The sequence below is a fragment of the Colletotrichum fioriniae genome, assembly GCF_027942845.1.
Source record: "Colletotrichum fioriniae strain IMI 355084 chromosome Unknown scaffold_10, whole genome shotgun sequence".
NCBI lineage: Eukaryota > Fungi > Ascomycota > Sordariomycetes > Glomerellales > Glomerellaceae > Colletotrichum > Colletotrichum fioriniae.
The window spans coordinates 1670223-1691184 of NW_027076846.1; the positions used below are offsets into that span (position 1 = coordinate 1670223).

A 20962-nucleotide genomic window follows, 5' to 3' on the forward strand; every position below is an offset into this window, starting at 1 on the left:
CCTCCCGCTGCTGAATCTCTCGTGTGACAATATCTCCCCGAGTAACCTGCCTTGAGCAAGTACAACCCTCTTAGCTTCTTTCTCTGCATGTCTCATCAGTCCAAACTATCTGCCCAATCAACTCGTCGGTTTCGGCTTCGCTCGGGGAAGGTAAGAGCAGTTCATGCTCCCTCTGCTGGCTTGTTCAACCGTGCTCTCCAGAGGTAAGGTACGCAAGTTACGCACCAGCATGTACTTGACCAATATCCATCCCAAGAACGAATGAGGGAAACCCATATATAGTTCACAGCGATCCCAAGTCAACTCGCACAAACTTGGCAGCCCGAATTCGACGCCCCCGAATGGAAAGCTATTTTACACACAGACACACACCAGCTGCCAAATTAGCCCCCCTTCCCCCTTCTCAACGGTCAAGGTGAACTCTGATCTGCCTACTCCACCCCACCCGTGACAGTCTACAGCTAAATAGACATTTCTCTATTCCCGGGAGGACGTGAGCGGTGTCCGTGGGAAAATGTTCAAAGCGCGATCCCTTCCGCAGTCGGTGGGCAGAGGCGATTGCGAAAGAGAGCCCTACATTACTGTGTAAGTGTATCCCGTATTAGTGTACGAAGTACATGTAAATATGGGCAAAAAAACAAGAACAGCAAACGCAATCTGGATGAAACGTCACGCCGCCACTCCACACAACCCCCAACTTTATCTCAATTCTCTGTCTACTTCGTGGCCCCCTTCTCATCTAATTTGAAGCCTTCAAAACAAGTACACGTGTGTACGGAGATGTTGCAAGGAGCGAGATCGCATCGTGCCGAATTCCCCGACTGTGTGAGGCGAAGCAAAAGCCTACCAACACCCCACCAGTCCATGTTTTCTTGCTCCGCCATTTGGTTATTGGAAATGAAAGGGGCCCTTTAACGGAGTACTCGAATCCGGTCCACGTTGGAGAAGATATTTCTGCCATCGAGCAAGGTCACGTTGCAAAAGTTGACCAATATAACGACTACATATTAAACATATCACAACTCATATAATTCGTTGGTCTGAGGAAGAGAGGGGGGCTGCTACTGCGGGCAGGGCATACCAATCCTGCGACGTGTTTGAGAATCGGGGGGAGGGTGAGCAACAGCATCGTTCTTCAGACGGGATGAAAGGACATGATCCTTACCCAATATCACGAAAGAACGAAGCCCCCCTCCCAACCCCGGCACCGGATCCTACCTCCAGCATCACCAACACCACCAGCCAAACATCACTGTAGTATACTTGAGGCATCCCGTCCGTGTGTAATGTGCAAGTTCGGGGGCGGCGGCGAGCAACGCAACACCCGCCCGCCCCATGAGCTTAGCTCGCCTCCGCCTGTCCATGGTAAAAAAGCACTTTCTGCCCAAGGACCTGCCATCCTTGTCGACGATCACTCCAACGGCTTCTTCACCATCGATTCATTCCCCTTCACCTGCGTTTGCACTTCGCGATACCTATACACGCCAAGCTCCAATTCACTTACCTTGCCAACATACCTACCTATTCCCCCTTTTTCTTTTTCCCCCTCTCGTCTTGAGTGGTAAAGGTCCAAGTGAATGGCAATAGGTAACGCCAACTCCCCAAAGCTCGCGCCACCAGCGCTTGCTTCCACAACCCAAACACAACCGACAACCGCGCCTCCCGTCCCGTCCCATCCCAAAATGTGTCGTCAAAGTTCTTGAACTATATCTCCTTTTTGCAGTATTGAAATATGTGCGTGTTGGTGCGTCCTGTAATCCTCTCCGCATACCGGCGGCCACACTCGGCCCTCTCCAAGGCCCCCGTCCGTTTCCCATTTACCTTTCCCTCGCCGCCGCCCACCCTCTACCATGGAACTCAAAATTCCAGAGCAAAAGAAAAGCGGACAGACGGGGCGGATGGCGAAGACAAGGAGGCGGCGACGGCGTGCGGCGGTGTAAGAAGATTTTTTATTATAAAAAAAAAAATAGAGCAGAGGACCCCTTGCGGCCTTAAACTGAAGTTTGAGAAATAGTAAGATGGTGTGGTGATTGCTAGGTGCCGGGCAATCGCAGTTGATGACGAAGACGAAGACCCTCAACCAAGCTGCGCTACACTTTGCCCGGGAGGCTTAGGTATGTGTAAGCGTGTCTCCTTACGTACATTACGGGAAACATATCCCATGGACGGAAGCGGTGTCGCCTTGCAAAGACCGCAAACGGCGCAATGCGGAGAACGGAGGCGGGCACGACGACGCCGGTCCTGGATGTGGCGCCGGGTCTCGACCAGCCTTCCATCCCAAGCTACCTACCCATCTTGGCCCACTGCGAGATGGCAGATGGCGATCTTTACAATGGGATTCTGACGGATGTTGAAAGTGATCATGCCTAGCACACTAGCTGCAACAGCAGGACGCCATGTATCACCAGATCTCAACGCTCCTGGATATGCACCGTAGACAACAGCCGGTATGCCTTCCCATGGCGGGTTCACATCATCAGGTGCGTAAGGAGCCTTCGAGGAACGGCCAATTAGCTACGCATCATGTCACAATGGCACGAATTTAAGGAGATTTTCGTAATTAAACAGAATATTTAGCCACCTTCCATCCATCAGGCTCTCTCAAATGCATTCAAGTTCATTGCTTCTTTTCCTCTTGCTATCCATCCATGGGGGCCATCTTTCCATTTCTCTCTCTCTCTCTCTCTCCTTCTCTCCTGCCCCCATCTCACTCTCCCACTACCGCTGCCCGCCCGCAGTAGGATTCCGTCTTCCGCGGCGAGCCCGTCTACTGGTCGAGACATCATGTTTGGTACAGAACTACCTCCCACCTTTCCCCTCTTATTCCTGAACGCGGGCCAACGAGAGCACAACCAAAAACGTATACCGCCTGATTCGCGAGGCAATATACGGGGGGATAGCCGAGAGGTAGGAAGAAAAATACAGTCGCGTAATCAAGGGAATCTTGGGAAACCGTCGGGTCGCCGTCTCATCGTCGGGAAGAAAGTTAATTTCATGAGCCAGCCTCCCTACGACGCTTTCTGGCTTGGGTCATGCAATTAGAAGTAAAGGGTATTGTAGAAAAAGCAAACGTTTTTTTTTGTTCAAATCAGACCGCACAACCGCAGGTTCTCTTGAATGATGATGTCTAGTCAAAAGATTAGCTTGAGTCTCTTTGTGCGCCTTGTCTCACGCAATGTGTGGTGAGCATTGGACATACCATTCACTGCCGCCATGACGAAGCGGATCTGGGTTGTGTCTGTCGCGCAGGTGAAGTGCGTGTAGATTTGCTTAGTCTCGTGCTGGTTCAAGCTGACGAATCGGTTGAGAATGTAGTCGCACGCAGCAGCGTAGTCATCTCCACCCTCGTAGTCGGGGAAGTAGTTCTTCATCGGGCTGACGGGGAGCTTCTCCTTGAAACGATCGATCTTGTTCAAGAAGAGGATGATAGACGTCTTGATGAACCATCTTGAGTTGCAGATGGAGTCGAAGAGGGTCAGGGCCTCCTGCATACGGTTGACAGTCTCGTCCTCGAATAGCAACTGGTCGTACTCTGAAATGGCGACCAGGAAGAGAATGGTAGTGACGTTTTCGAAGCAGTGAATCCACTTCTTTCGCTCGGATCGTTGACCACCGACATCGAACATTCTGTAGGTCAGGTCGCCAATGATGAATGTGGTTTCCGTAATACCCGTTGTCTTGACACGCGATCGGAGGACATCCTGGTCGTTGGGCATGTAGTCGGGAGCGGCGATACGCGCGATATTGTCGAAGTAGCTGGGTCTTGTTAGCGCACATGGCAATTTCCCGCCCGAGAAGTGGTCACTCACTATCTTGCCGAATCGTTGAGCTGGTATTCGCGAGAGCGCTTGAAGCACTCTTGCACACCTCGGTCCTTCCACAGCGCCTCAATCGCGCTTCCAACTTCAGGAGGCAGAACATCGCCCTCGATCTGGGCGGGCTGCATAAAGATGGTTTGGACATGGTATTCCATGCGCTGGTCCTCAAGGGGCAGCTCCAAGGACTCCATTGCCTCGAGGATGACACGCATAGATTGCACCGTGTTGCTAAAGATGATCTCCTTGAAGGATTCCCGTTCATCGCGTGAGTAGCCGCCCTCGTGAATCAGCTTCATCTGTTTCAGAATTGTCGACTTTCCGGATTCACCAGCACCTGTGTGACTGTTAGAGAATTGTTGTGCAGCGATGCCATGATTGATTGTCATCGGATGATGCTAGGTACGGAGCGCGTGGGACATGCAATCGCGGGCAGATGTTGACTTACCCAGAAGAAGCATCTTGATCTCGTTGCGCTGCATCATCTTGTCCCTCTTCAGCTGGTTCTCGATCTCCTCGTTGCGGGCCTTGCCCTCCTTGTCCTCCGTGCTCATTCCGCAACCCATTTTGGCGGCTTGTTGTCGTTGGAAACGACGACTAGTAGAATAAAATTGATGGGATTAAAGGGGATTGGGGATTCCGTAAAGAATCTGGCGTTGCGCGTTGGAGAAGACCTGAAGGAAGCAAAGCTTGTTAGCCAACCACATCGCAGGTGGGTGTGATGTCGACGGGCAAACGAGAGAGACGGATCGAATTGTTTGGGGGCGACAGGCTGGAATGCGAAGTTGATCCAGGCGATGGCGGATAAGAGACGAAGAGTCGAAAGGTCGAGGGAGGTTGCTAGCATCGAGCGAGCGGGCAGGTGGAGGTGTTTCTCCTTTCTAGGCTGTCTCTTTGGTGTCTCGTTCGTTTCGCTTTCTCAATTCCCAGTGGCTCGATGTCGGCGCCGACATGTTGGAGGTTTCGTGGTGCGTGTCTCTCTCTCTCTCTCTCTCGCTTGCATGCGGTAGGAAAAGTTGGATGAAACTCACCTCTTGGTCTTTGGATTGATGATGGAATCACTCAATTGACGGTGAGTCGAAAAACGCAGCAAACAGGAAAAGAAAACACGAGCCGTTGGGCGGACGGTGGGAGGATGGGATGGTCGCGACAGGATTGGAAGACCAGGAGCAGGAGAGGGAGAGAGAAAAGAGAGGAATGGGTTGGGAGGTGCCTCTAATGTGGAGAGGAGAGATGGGAAAGGGCAAGGGTGGAGGAGTTATGAGCAAGGATGGCGGCGACGGTGCTGCGAGGAACCAGAGGATAGTGGGAGAAAAAGAGTGGGCGGCAGTCGTCGCCGGGGCGGACAATGCGCTTCGGGGCGAGGTACGGGGATAAAAGTATACTGTGTGAAAAAGAGGCAAAGAGGCACGGGGTAGGCGAGGAAATGGCGAATTGGCGGTCTTTCCAAGTTGGTGGACAATGGAGAGAGGGGCACGCCGCACGGGGAAGGCACGGGGAAGGAGGGAATCAGTGGCACCAGTGGTGCCAAACCTGTCCACGGGGGGTCTACCAGGCTGCCTGGTGTCTACGCAGTGAGGTACCTTAAGGTAAGGTAGGTACCGATGGGAGGCGTCCCGTTCTTTTGGACTTCAGATTGACAGCCGCGACTGGCTGTACCTGGCCGTGATGGAGGAGTTGGCAGCGAGACTAGGGGCTTTTTGGGGGCCATCGCCGGGCGTCCTCGACACTGAAGCAGCTTTTGGTGGGGGACGCTGGACTCTGGAGGCTCCTCCCCGTGGCCAGTGCGCGGCAACGCACCTCACCTCACTTCACACCTCAACCTCGGGCACGTTTGGCTTGAACTCATCACCAGCTCGCACTCACCTCAGCCATTTGCATTACACATATTTACACATACCATGAAATTACGACGAGACTCATGGCCTTCAAGTGTAGTGCACAAGAAAAGCTGAAGAAATCAAGGTCACAAGCATAGGCATGTACGGTGTGGGCAATGTTCCGGACGCGAATATCCAGCTACCTTCCAATAGGTACTTATCCGTACGGCGCGTCTCTCTGGCTTTAGTGCAGGGGCCAACAGGGGCTGGGAGTTCCAGAAGCACGGACATGGTACATGTCCTGGCCTTGATTTTGGTGCTAAGCTGTCTCTGGTGCGGCCCGGTATGTATCCACCGGTACCTGCTTTATATGATATATCGCCTTACATAAGGGCATGTACGTACTTCTCGATGCATTTAGCCCCAGTTTCCCGTCTGGCCTCCCCGGTCGCTATTGTCTTAGGTTGTCCTGTCATCGCCTGTCTCGTCCTTTTCCTGAGCTAAGCTAACGTCCATGTTCAGCGCCGTCTCCTCTCCCCGAGCTGACACTGAGAGATGCGGTTAGAGGCACTGCAGATCGGGAAGCCGATGAGATGGATGCTTTGTACCGTCCACTACCTACCTACCTGTTCCTTACGCGCCTACGCATACTCCGTGCCTCCACTACCTTTGCTCTGCTCCTGTGCAAGTGTCAGAAACACATGACCAGACTGACGAAGACCTCGCCAACCAATCGACGACAACCTGCTAGACCTGGATGGAGACGATGACCAGGAGTGTCTTCCAGCGGGCGTGGATCCGCACCCAGGCCTTTGCAACGTCGAAATCACCGCGGCCGGGCCAATAGCCAGCGGAGAGGAGCCTGGTGAGGTCTCATCCAGCCAGAGGTCGCCCGCAACGAAGCCGAAGTCCCCTGGAGTCCCTGGCGTCCCTGGGCGGAAAAGAACAGGGGAAAGGGGTCTCGCACTGGTTTGCCTGGCCTGACTGGTCTGAAGAGTCCTTGTTCGCCGCCCTGACTAATGTAAAATTTCCTCGCGCTACCGCTGACCACAGACCAGGCACGGAGATGGCTTCTCTGGGCCCTGTGTGAGCTCTTTCTTCGGCCGGGTACGAATCCGCTAACTGCAATGGGACTCCATGTCTCTTCTAGACTACTGCCACGGATACAATCTGTTGCTGTGTGGTAGTTAATATGGATCAAGCCACCTTGGTGACTGGTCTAGGAACAATAATTAGGTTGAGAAGCACGAGCCAATGCCAATACGAACCGGAACTTTGAAATAGTATCCTGAGTTGACGTCCATCTGGCAGTTTGACGGTTCGCCGTCTATCGCGGCCAGATAACACCGCCATCATTCCTGCGGGTGCCATCTGTGTACTCCGTAAGCGTCGAACGACAACCCATCCTCTGCCGACCGGCAGTAGCATTTGCGGATGTGGAGGACTCGGGAGTCGGTCGTGGAGGGGGGACCGCGGGCGGGCTCAGTTCAGACAGAGTCCCAACCGAGAAGAAGAAATCTGCACGCTTCCTTTTTCGCAACCATCTGCACCAGAGTCTGCAGCTGCAGGCAACGCCAGCCAGACCATCCGCCGCGGCCAAGCAGACGAGAGATCCACCCATCCACAACCTGCCCAACATGGATGGTTTATGGAACATTGGAACTTGAGCAACGTCCTTCCATCAAAACTTCCATTGCAATTCTTGAAACACTACTGTCCTCGTCAGCCGCCTCCCTAAGGTAAGGAGGTGAACGAAGACGTTGCCGTGGGCATGGTCCTGTCCACAAGATCTACCGACCACTACGGAGTACCTACGGCCTCTTTTGTTACGGTGACCACCAATCATGGAGTACGGGTACTTACCAGGCCTTTACTCTACATAGGTACTCGTTGGCATGTATGCGTACAGATCTGGATCTGGGTGTTAGTTGGACGCCAAACTGCATCGCACACTTACCAGACAAACCAGCAAAAGACCCAAACTCTCCATACATTCGGCCATCAACTTTTGATTCGCCCGAAAACGCTCCTCCAATCTGCACTGCCTCGAACTTGCTTCAGAAGACAGACCACGAAAATCGAGGTGGGACAAAGAACCTGCATTCTCAAAGGCAACTTTCTCTCAAAGTAGGCCTAAACTACATGGAGACAAGTAGCATTCCCTTTCTTCTCTACTCTCAAGTGGGAACTCATGCTGTCAACTTCAAAAACGAGCCAGACGCCAATGGGCCGGACCATCGCTCTAGTTCTCTTTCATCTGTCAGGAAGAACCGGGGCCGCATCGGAGCTACGGTCCCACGGCCACGGCGGCTACTCTCCTCATCACCATTTTAGGCCCGTGCAAGCGTCTCTGCCAGCACATACGGCGTCAACAGTATTCCCTTCAGACTCAGGAAACCAGATACTCAGCCTCGTCTCGAGAATTTTCTTGCGCTTATTGGGACACGCAGCGGGATCCCGGAATGCCCTGTTATCAGATTGTCGCGAGAGGTCCCGTCTCCCTGTCCACCCCTGCATCCACTTACGATGTTTGACCGCTCCACCTCTTCTATGCGGTACATTACACGCTGTCTATCGATAACTGGACAGTTTTGGCCGTTTACCCTTAACGAGATCATCGTGTAGGACGCATGAGAAGATCCTTTGATTAAAAAGCGAGATGATCAAAATATTAGCTTGCTTGCCATGGCGTCTTTGTTTGCTTCAAACATCGTCTCACCCAGCAATTCTTTTGTGTGTGCGTGGCGCAAAATCTCCAAAAGCAAGAAGCAAACACAATGGGGAAAGGGCAAGCAGTATGTACTCAGACACATACAGATCCAATCATCAGGGATATTGGCGTCCAACACCTCGATCGATTGTTCAGAAGCCCAGTTTGGATCCTGACTATCTGAATGGTATTTTAGTCGGCTCACATTAGGAGCCGTCATCCCGTGAAGCGAGATTCTATGTCGACTTTCCCTTTACTCAAACCCATCATCAAAGAACTATTCGACAACAACAGCATTGTTTGCGGCTAGTCGTCATTCAACTCTTTCCGAGCTTCCAACATCTTTGGCCCCCCTACTCAGTCCGAGATGTTTGCTTTTTACCAGACCACTTGTTCCTGCGCGTCTGCCCTCAGCCGCTTGCTACTTTGCTGCAAGCTGCCGCCGAGGTGATTCACCTGCATATGCTTCAGGCTGCAGTACTGGCTACCGCTACACACGATTCTGCTTGCACATGGTATCACTGGCGGACCAAAGACTAGTACTAACAAGATCCTTCCAGTAGACAAGATCTACGTCGGAACGCGATAGTCTGTTCCGGTATCCAGGTCTCGATTGACGCACGGCTTTCATGAACCCGAAAAGTCGACCTCGATGTCTGTACAAAGAATCGCTCGGCCGTGTCTGAGCATCGAGCAAGGCAGGCTTCGCACTAAGAAAGCCACCGACCCAAGCTGTTCGGCAATAGACGAAGCTGTGAAGCTCAAAGAGAGACATCGTTCATACTGACTCGGTTCTCTTGCATTGATTGGCTGCCAGAGCGCCTCGATGGCTTAGATCTCGGAAATGGTACTTGTAGGGCAATTATTGCAGCCAGCCAATAATTGCGCCACACGACTATGATCATGTATCGAGAGCTAAGCACCACATTAACCGCAAGTCACGGTATCGAGATGGGCGCTCCGACTTGCGATACTGTCAGAGCCACCCTCTCAGTCGGCCGAGTTAAAACATGGAAACTTACTTCTCTAGAAAGCAAACAACAGAGCAAACAGACCAGAAGCGGCATCCACTTCGCGGAATCACCGGGGAGAACTATCTGGAGCCCAGAGCATTCGGCGCTTCGTCGTTACGCCTGAACTCTTACAGGACGCACAGATTGTCACGTCTTTCACGACAGAGTCGACGTACGTGTTGACACATCGGAGAAAGTAGGCAGGAATCTCTCAACCCACCGCTCAGTGCAATGAGAGCCAAAGCCTGGAGTTTGGTACGGTTAGACCCCACCATTTTAGCTGCCTTGAAACACCAAGCCATCTTAGCCGACCATGCAAGGGCAAATATCACCCACCCTTGCTGGTAGCTGTACACATTAACACAGTCTGGCCGTTGCGAATCTCATCTGCGTTATGATAATACGATGGCGGTTGAAGCCCCCTCGAGGCATGCACAGAAAGATCGGACAGTGATCTCGGGGTTCCATTCCGCTGAACTGCAGGCGTGCACTTCCCGAACCTGTTTGGACTTGTCGATCACCACTAAATTTTGGACGGTTTCCTGGGGGGGCACGACGGGGCTATCGAGAATGTGCCCCTACCTTGCGATATCCGTACCGGGTAACACTATCCTCACTGTCGAAAATGCGGTCTGAAGTGGATTCTCAGTATTTCATGCAATGGATGGACCTTGCTCTGGCCCCTCATTTTTTTGCAATTCGGAGTCCAGACTTCTTGCTCAGGTCTCACTTCTCGCTCGATGGCACGTCTCAAAGGCGAGAGTCTCTACAGTGTGCTGTGGGGGGGGACCAGCTTCAGATCGACAAGCCAGAAGAGGCTCGTCGGCTTTTGCAAAGCAAGGCTTTAGCAGCCGTCGTCTAAAAGACTTTGACATGAACGCCGTCAAAAGCGGCTATCAAAGGGGAACCAATAGAAGCATTTGACAAGCTGGCGTACCTGGACATCTCGCATCCGAAATAAGGTAATTTCGCACATTCACTAGATGCATTGCAAGCAGCCGGTCGGAAACTACCAGAGAAACTATTCCCGCCTGGTACAGGGAGGCCACATGGCAGACGAGCTGCCTTTTCCTCAAAGCAAAAGCGGGATCCATCCAAGCCATTGGCAGAGGCTGGGGGGCTCATAGTCATCGCATGCCTGAAGAGGCAAATCTGTGGAGTTGCAAAAAGTCATTCCACGCGGGATCACGAGAGGGCTCGTTTTAATTGAAGAGGGCCCAAAATTGTGGAGGCTCTCTTCGTTTCCGAGGCCCGTTCCCATCCACTCACACCGTCTTCGTCGTCAAGGTCGTCTTGCCCATTTGCCTCTGCCGCCCACCGACCCAGTGCAACTCCATGAGTGGACGAATAGCAGCGCGCACAGTTGGTGAAGGCGCACTAAAAGTTGGCAGATGGAGCGTTCCCTGCGCGTCGTCCTCTTGCATGTCATGCAGGTACGAAGATGGTGCTCTGCAAGGTCGTTGTAGTAATGAGCAGCACCCTCTTACGATCATCTGCTGTTCCCCTGAAGACCCCCCCTAGTGAAGGTTACCTTTGTCGGAAAATCGTCATTATTCCATCTGGACTTTGGTCGGCTAGTTCGGACGGCGTGTGCTTTGACCTTGGGTACTGACGATTGGGTTTCTCCTGTTATGGAGTATTAGATGCTGAAGTATCCGGAAAGGAGAAAAACGAAGAAGAAAAAAAGAGAAGGTGGTGTTCTAGAAGGGCCCACAGAAGCTTTCCGCCCCTGAGCCTGCCTCTTGTGTAACCACCATCTGGCACATCATACAGACGAATTGGCGTCCATTCCATGACTCCAGCGCTCCTTCGTTGGCCCCCGTGGGTATCGTCCTCCACTCCGGCTGTTCGAGTTTTGTTTCGGACGGGACTAGATCCTCGTGGACCCGAGAAGCTGTGAAACGAAGCCTCTCCGGTGAGTGCCTTAAACAGCTCTGCTATGCGGACGAGTTGAATCAGGACAATTGGGAGACAGAGGACATCATTTTGCCCTGGAGAGACATATAGAAACCGCGGAACATACTGTAAAGCGCCACCAACCAGAGCACGGGTTCAAGCGATGCCTGTGGCGTTTTCAGCCGCCTGGCGAGTTAGAACGATGTCCAAGCATAGCGTCTGCCCCTGTAGATCACACGAGTTAAGGTACTTGAGGCGAACTTGTCCCTCCCCAGAACCCTGGTCACAGAAGACACGGCATAGAAATGGGACCCAGACCGATAGACCAAGATGGGGCGAATGGGTTCACCCATCATGGAACCGGTCGTATGGCTGAACCGTACTGCACCGGGCAGCCAGAGACGGAAGCCGGACCGGCCTGCACAGCCGTCATCGGCCGGAGCAGAGCCCCGCAATTACGTTGCCGGCACCGAAAAACAAGCTTGCTTAGCGCCGTCCTACCAACCTCTCTGCCCGCTTCTTGGACGCGAACTTGAAGCTTGTTTTGCTCGCGGCCGCATTACCCTTCTTCATTCCTCTGCCAATTCCATCACGGACAGCGTCCTGAAGTCAATTGAACGCGCAAACGGGCAAACATGTCTATCCCTATGAACCGCCTGGGCGGCCGCGGTGAGTATCTTCGCCATGTTTCGTTTTCGAATCCTCCTGGAGCCATGGCTTGGAATCCGAGACCGCCACAAACAGACCCGGATAAAGACAGTGCTGCTTGGGATGGCTCGACATATGTGGGACGCACGCGTGCGCTGACACGAGCATAACCGTCGCAGCCTTCAGCCACGCCGACAACGACGACGACGATACGGAGCGCGAGTACGACCGCCTCCGCGACCTCGCCCGCGAGGAAGCCAACAAGCGCAACCAGGCCTTTGAGCGCGTAAGTGGCCACAACCCAAACCGAAGCCTCGTTCGAAACACGTGGTTTTGGGTTTTATATGATCCCGCAAAAAACTAACACCACCCTCGATGCTCTATCCAGTCTCAACAAGCCTACCAATCGGGCGATGGCGCGGCCGCCAAGGAGCTCTCCAACGAGGGCAAGCGCCACGCGCAAAAGATGGAGGACTATAACCGCCAGGCGTCCGAGTTCATCTTCCGGGAGAACAACGCCGCCGGCCGCGTGACGGGCAGCTGCGTCGACCTGCACGGGCAGTACGTCGAGGAGGCGGAGCGTATCCTCGAAGAGCGCATCCGCGCCGACCGGGCGCGGGGCCAGGAACACCTGCACGCCATCGTCGGCAAGGGGAACCACTCGACGGGCCACGTGCAGAAGCTGAAGCCGAGGATCGAGGCCATCTGCCGCGAGATGGGGCTCAAGTACTCGACCGAGGAGAACGCGGGCCGCATCTACATCAACCTCCAGGGCGGGGATGCGACGATGCCGCCGCCACCTCACACCGGGGGCGGTGGACAGCAGCACCACGGAGGCGGCCAGCAGCAGCATCACGGTGGCCAGCAACAGCACCATGGCGGCCAGACCCACGGTGGGCAACAGCAGCACCACGGCGGCCAGAACCAGCAGCAAAACCAGGACGAGACTGCCGACTTGGTCGTCAAGATTCTCAAGAAGCTGGAGAAGGCTTGCTGTATCGTCATGTGAGGGGCTTTGGTTCCTGTTGTGGCCTCTCCGCTTGCCCCCCTTTGTGGCTTTCGGCTGCCGGGCCGCATCATTATATGCGGCCCGGCCTTTTTTTCAACCTTGGATACCCGGCGGACTCGATGTGAAATGGTAATGTCTTCTCTTCTTCTGAACCTATATATATAGGCTTGATACCCTGGCGAGATGTCACTGGACTCGGTCGCCTTGGGGTTGGATATAGGGCGACGCGGGTTTAGTCCACGTCAGGATATTTTAAATACAATGTTCAGGACTTTCTTCATGCAATTGGTACAAATCCCTTGTTCAAGTTGAATGCTGTGTCTGTAAGAAGCACACAAAGAAACATAATAGCTCAGATATCTCGAATTGACATTGGCCTTTGGATTTGACTGCCAAGGTCAAAGATTCAAATTTTGAAAAGAGACATCGCCAGGGCCAGATGAAAATCAACACTGGCTCGGCATTGGAAGTAGAACAGAATTTCAAGGTAGTGGCTCTCGCGCAACGGAACTCCCATTGAAGTCCATGCATTTATCCGAGGTGAAGCTCCAAATGAAATCCCGATAGGTTCTTATCGTTATCGGAGCTCCAGCGCTGCCAAATTTATAGAGGCCTGATTGGCCAGCATTGACCGGGGGAAGGCAAGCTTGCCTGCTATCCCGTTCTGCGCAGCGCTGTTCGGCTGAGGAAGTGCTTTAACCAAAGAAATTTCAACCATCGTCATCGCACCCGGAATCAACCACAACCTCCATCACGAACCAACCGGCCTCGCATACACCCCGTCAACTTTACGAGTTTATCACAGTCAACCACATTTTAAAATGGATGCGTAAGCTCACCCCTTATCAATGATCCCAAGAAGGGCTCAAGGGAAAACAGAGACCGAATACAGCGACTAACGCGCAATTCTCTATTACCAGCCTTACCAAGACCGAGGAGGCCCAGCTCCAGCAGAGACTTCAGAAGCGCCAGGTCAAGGAGTTCATGAACGTACGTTTCTCTCTTCAACCTTCCCGTTTCGTTATCTGCACAGAAGACCAAACGAAATCAATCCGTTCCTCCGTCTCCCATGTTTTTCTTCCCACCTCAATCGCTGTTCAAAAAGCGATAAGACTCCCTAGACTCTGTGGCTAATCCTCTTTCCCCCCTTTTTACAGCTCTTTGGAAACCTTGTCGACCACTGCTTCACCTCGTGCATCGACGACTTCACCTCAAAGTCCCTCTCCTCCCGCGAGACCGGCTGTATCACCCGCTGCATCCAGAAGCAGATGTTCTCCCAGCAGCGCCTCAGCGAGCGCTTCCAGGAGCACAACGCCCAGATGACGGCCCAGATGCAGGGACAGTAAATTCACTGTCGAGAAAACCCCCAAATGATGTAAAATAAAAAAAAGAGAGAGAGAGAGAGAGAGAGAGAGAAGAGAATGGGCACGCAAATGGTGTTCGATAGAGCGAGCACGCGCGCGCACGCGCTGATGTAACACTATTCCCAGCAAGGCAGGCAGACAAGCCAAGTCGGAGGGGGAGAAGGCACTGGGATTTGCAACATTTACCACACACGATCTCCAAATTAACGAAGCCAGGCGAGTGAGTTGGGAATGACAACCACGAACGAGGAGGGTTTCCTGTATATTACATTGTGTTTACTTTCTTCTGTCCCCCGGCCGGTGGACGGAAGACGTGGCATAGCACTTCTTTGCGGGTTTGGAATAAACACCGCTAAAATGAAGGGAGAAACGAATGGACAAAATATCTACTCCATGAGCCGTTGAGTGTGTGTGTGTGAGAGAGAGAGAGAGAGTTTGTATGCCATCAGCTTGTGAGCCACAAGTCACAGTAGAAACGGGCGTCATTTTGGTTGTACCCAGCAATCTGCTAGGGGTATCCACGAATTTGATTCTATGTAGACTATGGGGTTTCCCAGTGACGATGGCTGGAATAGGTATGATGCACCCACGTTTATCCTACACACTTGAACGCCTAAAACCCTTTTTTGTCGTTGTTCCCCTCCAATTCATTCATTCCCTTGTGGCCGACGATAACCCCCTCGGCTTCATTATTCCTATCTCAACATCCCTCCTCATCCTTACTCAAGACTCTTCAAGGTCTTCGCTCAATACATCCCTCACGGCCTCCAACTGCGAGAGGACCTTGCTCTCCAAGACATTTCCTGGCTGGCCATTCTCATCCGACGCGCCAGTCTTGATGCTCTTCCACTCCACCTCACGCTGGCCCAGCGGCAGAAGTCTGTCGCGCAACAACTTACGGCTCGATAGCCAAAAGTCAATGTTTTCTAAAAGGGAGGCAGCATCCCACTGGATCTCTGGGATATCACGGTTGTTGGCAGTCCGCAGAGCGGCGATGACTCTTGTCAACAGAGCAAGAGAGTGCACCTCTGATACTGCAAGAAGCGTTACGTAGTGCGGCGTCTCTCTCGATGCTGTACGACTGGCGCCAGGTGCCTCGAATCGGTCAACACTAGACTTGAGAAGTAGAGGGAACTGGTTAAGAACGTAACCCAGTTCTGGCGCAACCGTTCCGCCCAAGGCAGTGAGGAGATTCAGCAATAGGGGCAGAACACCCTTGACCCAGATGCTGTAGCATCGCTGGGGTCCAACAGCTTCTGAGAAGGGAGAAATGTTTCCGCGGCGCATGAAGTTGGTGATGCCTGCCGAAGTCAGGTGGCTCAGCAGGCCTTCGCAAGCCATCTGTTCTGCCACCGCCGGTAGGGTAGAGAGCTCCAGCAAGAAGAGCAAGCTCAACTCGCCATAGATCGGGTCGCCGTTGATGGAAAGTTTATCGGCCCAGGAGAAGAGTGATGTCGCTGCGTGCATTGCATCATATGATGCCATGATGTTGAGTATCTGTGTTTGACATTGGTCAATGGTTGGCATGTTGAGACAAGCTTGCAAAATGGCCGTAAGCAGAGCAAGGTCTTCAGGTGCAACGGCAGCCTCGGAATCGTGCACAAGAGCAACGAGAGTTCTGAACCCCTTTGCGACTACTCGGTCGAGGAGGTTCAGAACAGTCTGAGTAAGTGTGATCGAGAAGCCGTCACCTCCGTTCTTCGAGGCTCCCAGGGACTTCTTTTCCGCAGCACTATACGCACGCAGGGTAACGTAGATGGCCTTGAGCATCGTGCGGTAGTACGAGATTGATTCCGGGTTGAAGGGCTCCTCGACAGCGCTGATGATGGTGAACAATGTTCCCAGAAGTTGGTTCACATCGTGAGACGAAATAGGACGGCCAACGAGACGCTGGACGAGAAGCAAGCTCAAATCAGCTCGCTCTTCGACAATCCGCATGAAGATATTTTCTGGGCCTTGGTTGGACCGATTTGCCTCGAGGCATTGCTGCGCAACTTGCAACATTTGTCTGGCAATGGTTTCGTTTTCTGCAAGAGAGCTACTAAGCTCAAGGAGCAGGTATTCCCAGGCGTGGAACAGCGACTGCGGCAATATCAGTGCGGGCCAAAAGGGCAGGTAGGTGTTCAAGTGAAAAACTTACAATCTGCGCGTCGACAAGGGACAGGTTGGCGTTGGCGATCCCCATCTCGTTGCGGAACCCATTGTTGCGACGACCATGCCAACCTGGATCGAAGCTCAACATCTCAGTTGCACTCTTCAAGTCATAGAAATAGCTTCGACCAAGCTCGCCGGGTCTCAGTGATGTCCTTTTGAAAGCTTCCAACGAAATTCCGGGGTATTTGCTTGTGAAGTTTTTAGCAAAGTTGCTGTGCAGAGAAGTATTGTAGCTCGACACTTCTACGCCGTCCCGTAGATAGTAGTCCAGGTCGGATACCAGGCTCTTGGCGAATGAGTCGGCTCCGCCCATCTGCCGTAAGTGATACAGCTGCATGGCGAATATCTCGGCAATGTAAGCGGCCATTTTGGCATCTGTGGCAGCCTTAACGGCATCTGTCTTGCTTGTGACCGTAAAGCTACTGAGGTCCTTGACGTAAAGGCGCAGAGAGTCCAAGAAGGACGAGTCTTTTTGCATGGTGAAGATTGTCCAAGGCCAATGGTTCTGAGATGATGCAACAAAATCGAGGATCCTGACTGCCTCGCCTGTTTCCAACTCTTTGATCTTCTTCAGCTTTGCAAAGGCTGTGGCCAGCACCGAGTTGGGCGTCGATGAAGCGTCCTTCTTAACGCCCTTGAGGGCATCTCTGGGCGTCTTGCCTGTCAAGAGACAGTTTGATAGCCACTGCTGGCGGTTCTGTACTATCGTGGAGAAGAACTTCCACGTTGTCTGCACATCCTTCGCAACGAGGAAGGGCTTGTCGAGTCGCGACAAGACCTCGATAAATGACCGGGACAAAAGGGGACCAAGGTATCCCAGGAGTGAAGGGGGATCATCGTGAGCTTTGGCAGCACTCAGCACTAGAGCCTCCAGCAGTAGCAGTGCTGGTCGCCGGAATTGCTCGCAGATTGCACATAACCTCGCCAAAATCGATGACGTCTTGAAGAGGTGTTCTTCAAACGTCGCTGATGGTCTGTCCAGGTAGCTCGCAACACGTAGCAAGGTTGTTGTGAATCGCAAAGCGCATGTGAGCTGTTCCTGAGCTGAGGCTAGTCGGTCTTGGTAGAACGTTGAGTCGGGGATTTGGAGACCATTGACCAGAGTCGTGAGGAGCGGTTGGAACCTCAAAGACCCTGTTGAGGGCGAGAGGAACGCATCGATAATGTACGACGCTGCGGGTTCCAAGCAAGCCGCCAGCGTATCCGCGCTCTCTTGGTCACCCATCCCGTACGTGTGCTCGATGATTTGATCCATTACAGGGACAACATGCCGAATGAGCAGTGCTTTATGAAGCTCTGATCCGAAGCGCCAAGTTGAGGAGGTCTCAAAGACGTCAACCGCGGCTTGAGCAATTGCGAGGCTGACTTTGCCCAAGACCTTGTCCGCCACGCCGAGCCAAACGTTGTTTGATATTTTCTGCCGTCCAACCAGCTTGTTGCCCGATTTGCGTTGAACAGCGCTGCTCTTGACGCTGTCAATGAGGCTAGCAAAAAGCCGTACGGCCGACAGCAACAGTTCATATCGGTCCCCCACTAAGTCAAGATTACCAGTGATCTTTGCCAACTTTCCTGCCTGGGCTTCCGAGTTGAGAAGTTCGCAACGCGCCAAGTAAGACCAGACTCTCGTGGGGCAAAGCGGCAGGATCGCATGTAGGAATTGAACGCATGAGTTGAGCACTGCGATGCCCTGTCCTTCGGTCGCCTTCTCGTCTTGCATATAGGCATCCATGGTTTCGCAGACAACCGCCACAAGGTCTTTGTTGCCGGAGATGTGCTTACCAACCTCTTCCAGCAGCTCTTGTCCCGACTTGAGCGATGTTTCGCCGCTCAAGCCTTGCTTTTCAGACTTCAGTACCTCCGCGCGCAGTAGTGTCGCTAAGAGAGCAATAGTTTCTGCGGTTTCCTCTGGCTGAAGCGCATCCAGTTCGCTGCGGTAAGTCTCAGGTGCTAGTTGGATTTCAAGCCTCTTGCCAAGCAAGGCAAGAGCAGAGTGCTCATACTCCATAAGAACCACGCGACCTGTATCCGTCACAAAGCGTCCCACTGTTTCCGCGGGTATCCTAAATGCATCGTCCACCCGAGTTCTGCGATTCCATGCTGTGGCAGGCGTGAAAAGCGGTATGTCTTCGAGTAAGTAAAACGTGTTGGTGTTGTCCTCCTCCTGGGCTAGCTCGTATTGCTGGTAGTCATCGGGGAGAATGAAAGTAAGTGATGGGGTTTTGCGCAAGAGGTTGACTACCGTATCCATTCGGTCGTCAGCGACGGTGCAGTTCGCCAAAGTCCTGCAAAGATTGAGGAATGGCAGCAACTCAAATGGGTAACGGTTGAGGGCCTGGTGGAAGTAATATTCGAGTGCAGCATCGTCGTGGAGCACCTCGGCCAAGATGTCGCTTGAGGCGTGGAGCGAAGGCTTCGAAAGGTCCCAATATTGCTGGCCAGCTCCCAGGACCGAAAGGAGAGAGGTGACAGAGTCTGACTGATACCCTACGAGAGGATATGTGGCTTTGAGGAAGTCGACATACGAAAGCCGGATTCTGGAACTCAGAAGCGCCGAGAAGGCTCCGTCACTGGAGGCCCCAATAGCCAGTGCCATCTCGGACAATACTTCGTAAGCCCGTCCATGCGATGTGACAGCTACTGCCAGCTGCTCCACAACCTGCAAGTCCTTGTCCAGACCCGCGTTGGTCAGGAAAATGTCGAATGACTTGCCGTCGAGAGAAACAATGCTCCCTGCAGAAAGACGGCGAGCGGTAGTGGGCCGAATCAAAACACCAGCCTCGAAAGTCTCCTGAGATCGCTGGTTCTGTAGCGCATCTCGCTTTTCGATTCGGTCATGATGCGAGTAGAACATGCGGTGGACAACGACAGTCCACGCAAATATGATGGGGCTTTGGCTCTCGCAATCTGCACTGGCTGCGGCGAGGATTGCATTGTGGACTTGCTCCAATACTGACGGAGCAGTAATGTATGGGTCCTCGTCTCCGCGATATTCAGGGGCCTCTTCGGCAAGACACTCGATGGATCGTGTAGGGTTCAGGAGCTTGATAGATATGGCTGAGATGAGAGATCTAAGGGGCATGATTAGGGAGGCAATGGCATCAGTCGGCTGTCTGCTGTTAGTCCAGGCTTTCCAGCGAAGTCTAATGCTTGGTGAACTCACCGCAGTAATCCCGTTGAGAAAACCATAGCTATCCATTAAGGAAAACCACTGGCCAACCAGCGCGGATGGTACGAAATCGTCGCCGCTGCCATCGACTGACTGGAAGACGACCGACAAGGCGTGTACAACTTCAGTGAGTGCCGTCCGCATCCATTCCAGCTCAATTTCTTCTCCCAGCAGGCTTTTGTCTTCCACGACTGCTTCGAGCCCCTCGGCCAGTCGACCGATAGCCTCAGTGACATACTGCAAGTAGGTCGTGAGCAGATTTTCAAGGTATTTGGGACGCTCGCTCGCGGCGATCAACTGAGTTGTCGCGATCGGAAGATCGGCCGTAGAGACTGACGCTGAAGGTTGGGTGTAGAGGACGTTCTCCTGGACCAACGCAGCAGTCATCAGAAAGTGGCGTCTCTCAGCAAGATATGTCTGGAAGATTCGCTGTCGCCTTGACTCCTCTTTCTCGAATTCGGCCCATATCGTCTCCGCATCCTGAGCGGCACCAGCAATAGGGACGAAAGATGACGATTGTACGTTTGCGACGCCAGAGGCTTCCTGGAGGTTGATTATATCCTGGGAGGAGAGGGTTCCTGTTAGGTGGCTTGCTGGTCGCGACTGGAACTCGATAACTGTCGCGCGAAGCGCAGCAACGAGGTTGACCTTGGCATTCTTGCTCAACCACTGCGCATCCTCTTTGATAACTTTAATGTCGAAGTTGTCGTTCGGTTTGGGGGTGACGTGTATAGCGGCGGTCCTCGTCTCGAAGTTCGATTTGGTGTGATCGCTCGGCGGCGCAAAGGCGGTCGACGGATCTTTTATGAGTGCCCGTACGAAATCATCTTGTAAAAACTGTACAACAGCTTCGCTCTTCCGCCTGGAGTCATCTTTGTCCGCCAGTGCAGCTGCGATGAGCTTCCAGGAGCTAGTTCGAGGATCAGTTTTCCGGACAATCAGCAAGTCAACAAACGCAGGGCTACCCACATAATGATGGTGTCTCCATTCAAGCATTCCTCCAAAGGAGGAAAATATTGACGGTCTGCCACTTGCGCCATTGCCGCAGAGGTCGATTGGGCAGAGCAGTCAAGGTCCGGACTGCATTAGGCGAGGCTGCGATGAGCTATGTTGCCTGAGATGCAAAGAAAGTAAGTAGACGCGCTTGTACACACTTGGGCCCGCGAATGCTTTTGCAGCCTCTCTGCAGGTGGTTGACTGGAGCTCCCAAAAAAAGTGAGCTCGAGTTCCGTGGTTTTTCCGGGAGCTGGCGCTAAGTCCAGTTCGTCTTAGCGCCCGTTCAAGGCACAATGCCACAATAGGCAGTCCCGGGCGCCGGGATCGCGATATAGCGGCGGGGCGGCCGGTCAGGGTATATTGCAGCTTGC

At 53.1% G+C, this 20962-nt stretch overlaps 4 protein-coding genes across 4 annotated transcripts; 2 read left to right on the top strand and 2 right to left on the bottom strand.

Annotated features, from left to right (window-relative positions):
* Positions 1-3083: 3083 nt before the first annotated feature.
* Positions 3084-4381, bottom strand: GPA1 (guanine nucleotide-binding protein subunit alpha; the record flags this gene model as incomplete). The annotated part of the gene is made up of 4 exons (XM_053190107.1): positions 3084-3127; positions 3200-3756; positions 3810-4152; positions 4264-4381. 4 exons carry the CDS (start codon positions 4379-4381, stop codon positions 3084-3086), a joined length of 1062 nt encoding a protein of 353 aa, XP_053052529.1.
* A 7508-nt stretch (positions 4382-11889) lies between these two features.
* On the top strand, positions 11890-12911 carry N0V96_008489 (uncharacterized protein; the record flags this gene model as incomplete). Its single annotated transcript, XM_053190108.1, has 3 exons — positions 11890-11923; positions 12082-12188; positions 12291-12911. 3 exons carry the CDS (start codon positions 11890-11892, stop codon positions 12909-12911), a joined length of 762 nt encoding a protein of 253 aa, XP_053052530.1.
* An 821-nt stretch (positions 12912-13732) lies between these two features.
* On the top strand, positions 13733-14257 carry N0V96_008490 (uncharacterized protein; the record flags this gene model as incomplete). Its single annotated transcript, XM_053190109.1, has 3 exons — positions 13733-13740; positions 13832-13901; positions 14069-14257. 3 exons carry the CDS (start codon positions 13733-13735, stop codon positions 14255-14257), a joined length of 267 nt encoding a protein of 88 aa, XP_053052531.1.
* A 741-nt stretch (positions 14258-14998) lies between these two features.
* N0V96_008491 (uncharacterized protein) lies at positions 14999-20635 on the bottom strand (the record flags this gene model as incomplete). The annotated part of the gene is made up of 4 exons (XM_065758347.1): positions 14999-16357; positions 16416-19535; positions 19590-20505; positions 20565-20635. The coding sequence occupies 4 exons, from the start codon at positions 20633-20635 to the stop codon at positions 14999-15001; spliced, it is 5466 nt and encodes a 1821-aa protein (XP_065613102.1).
* Between the last annotated feature and the right edge of the window lie 327 nt (positions 20636-20962).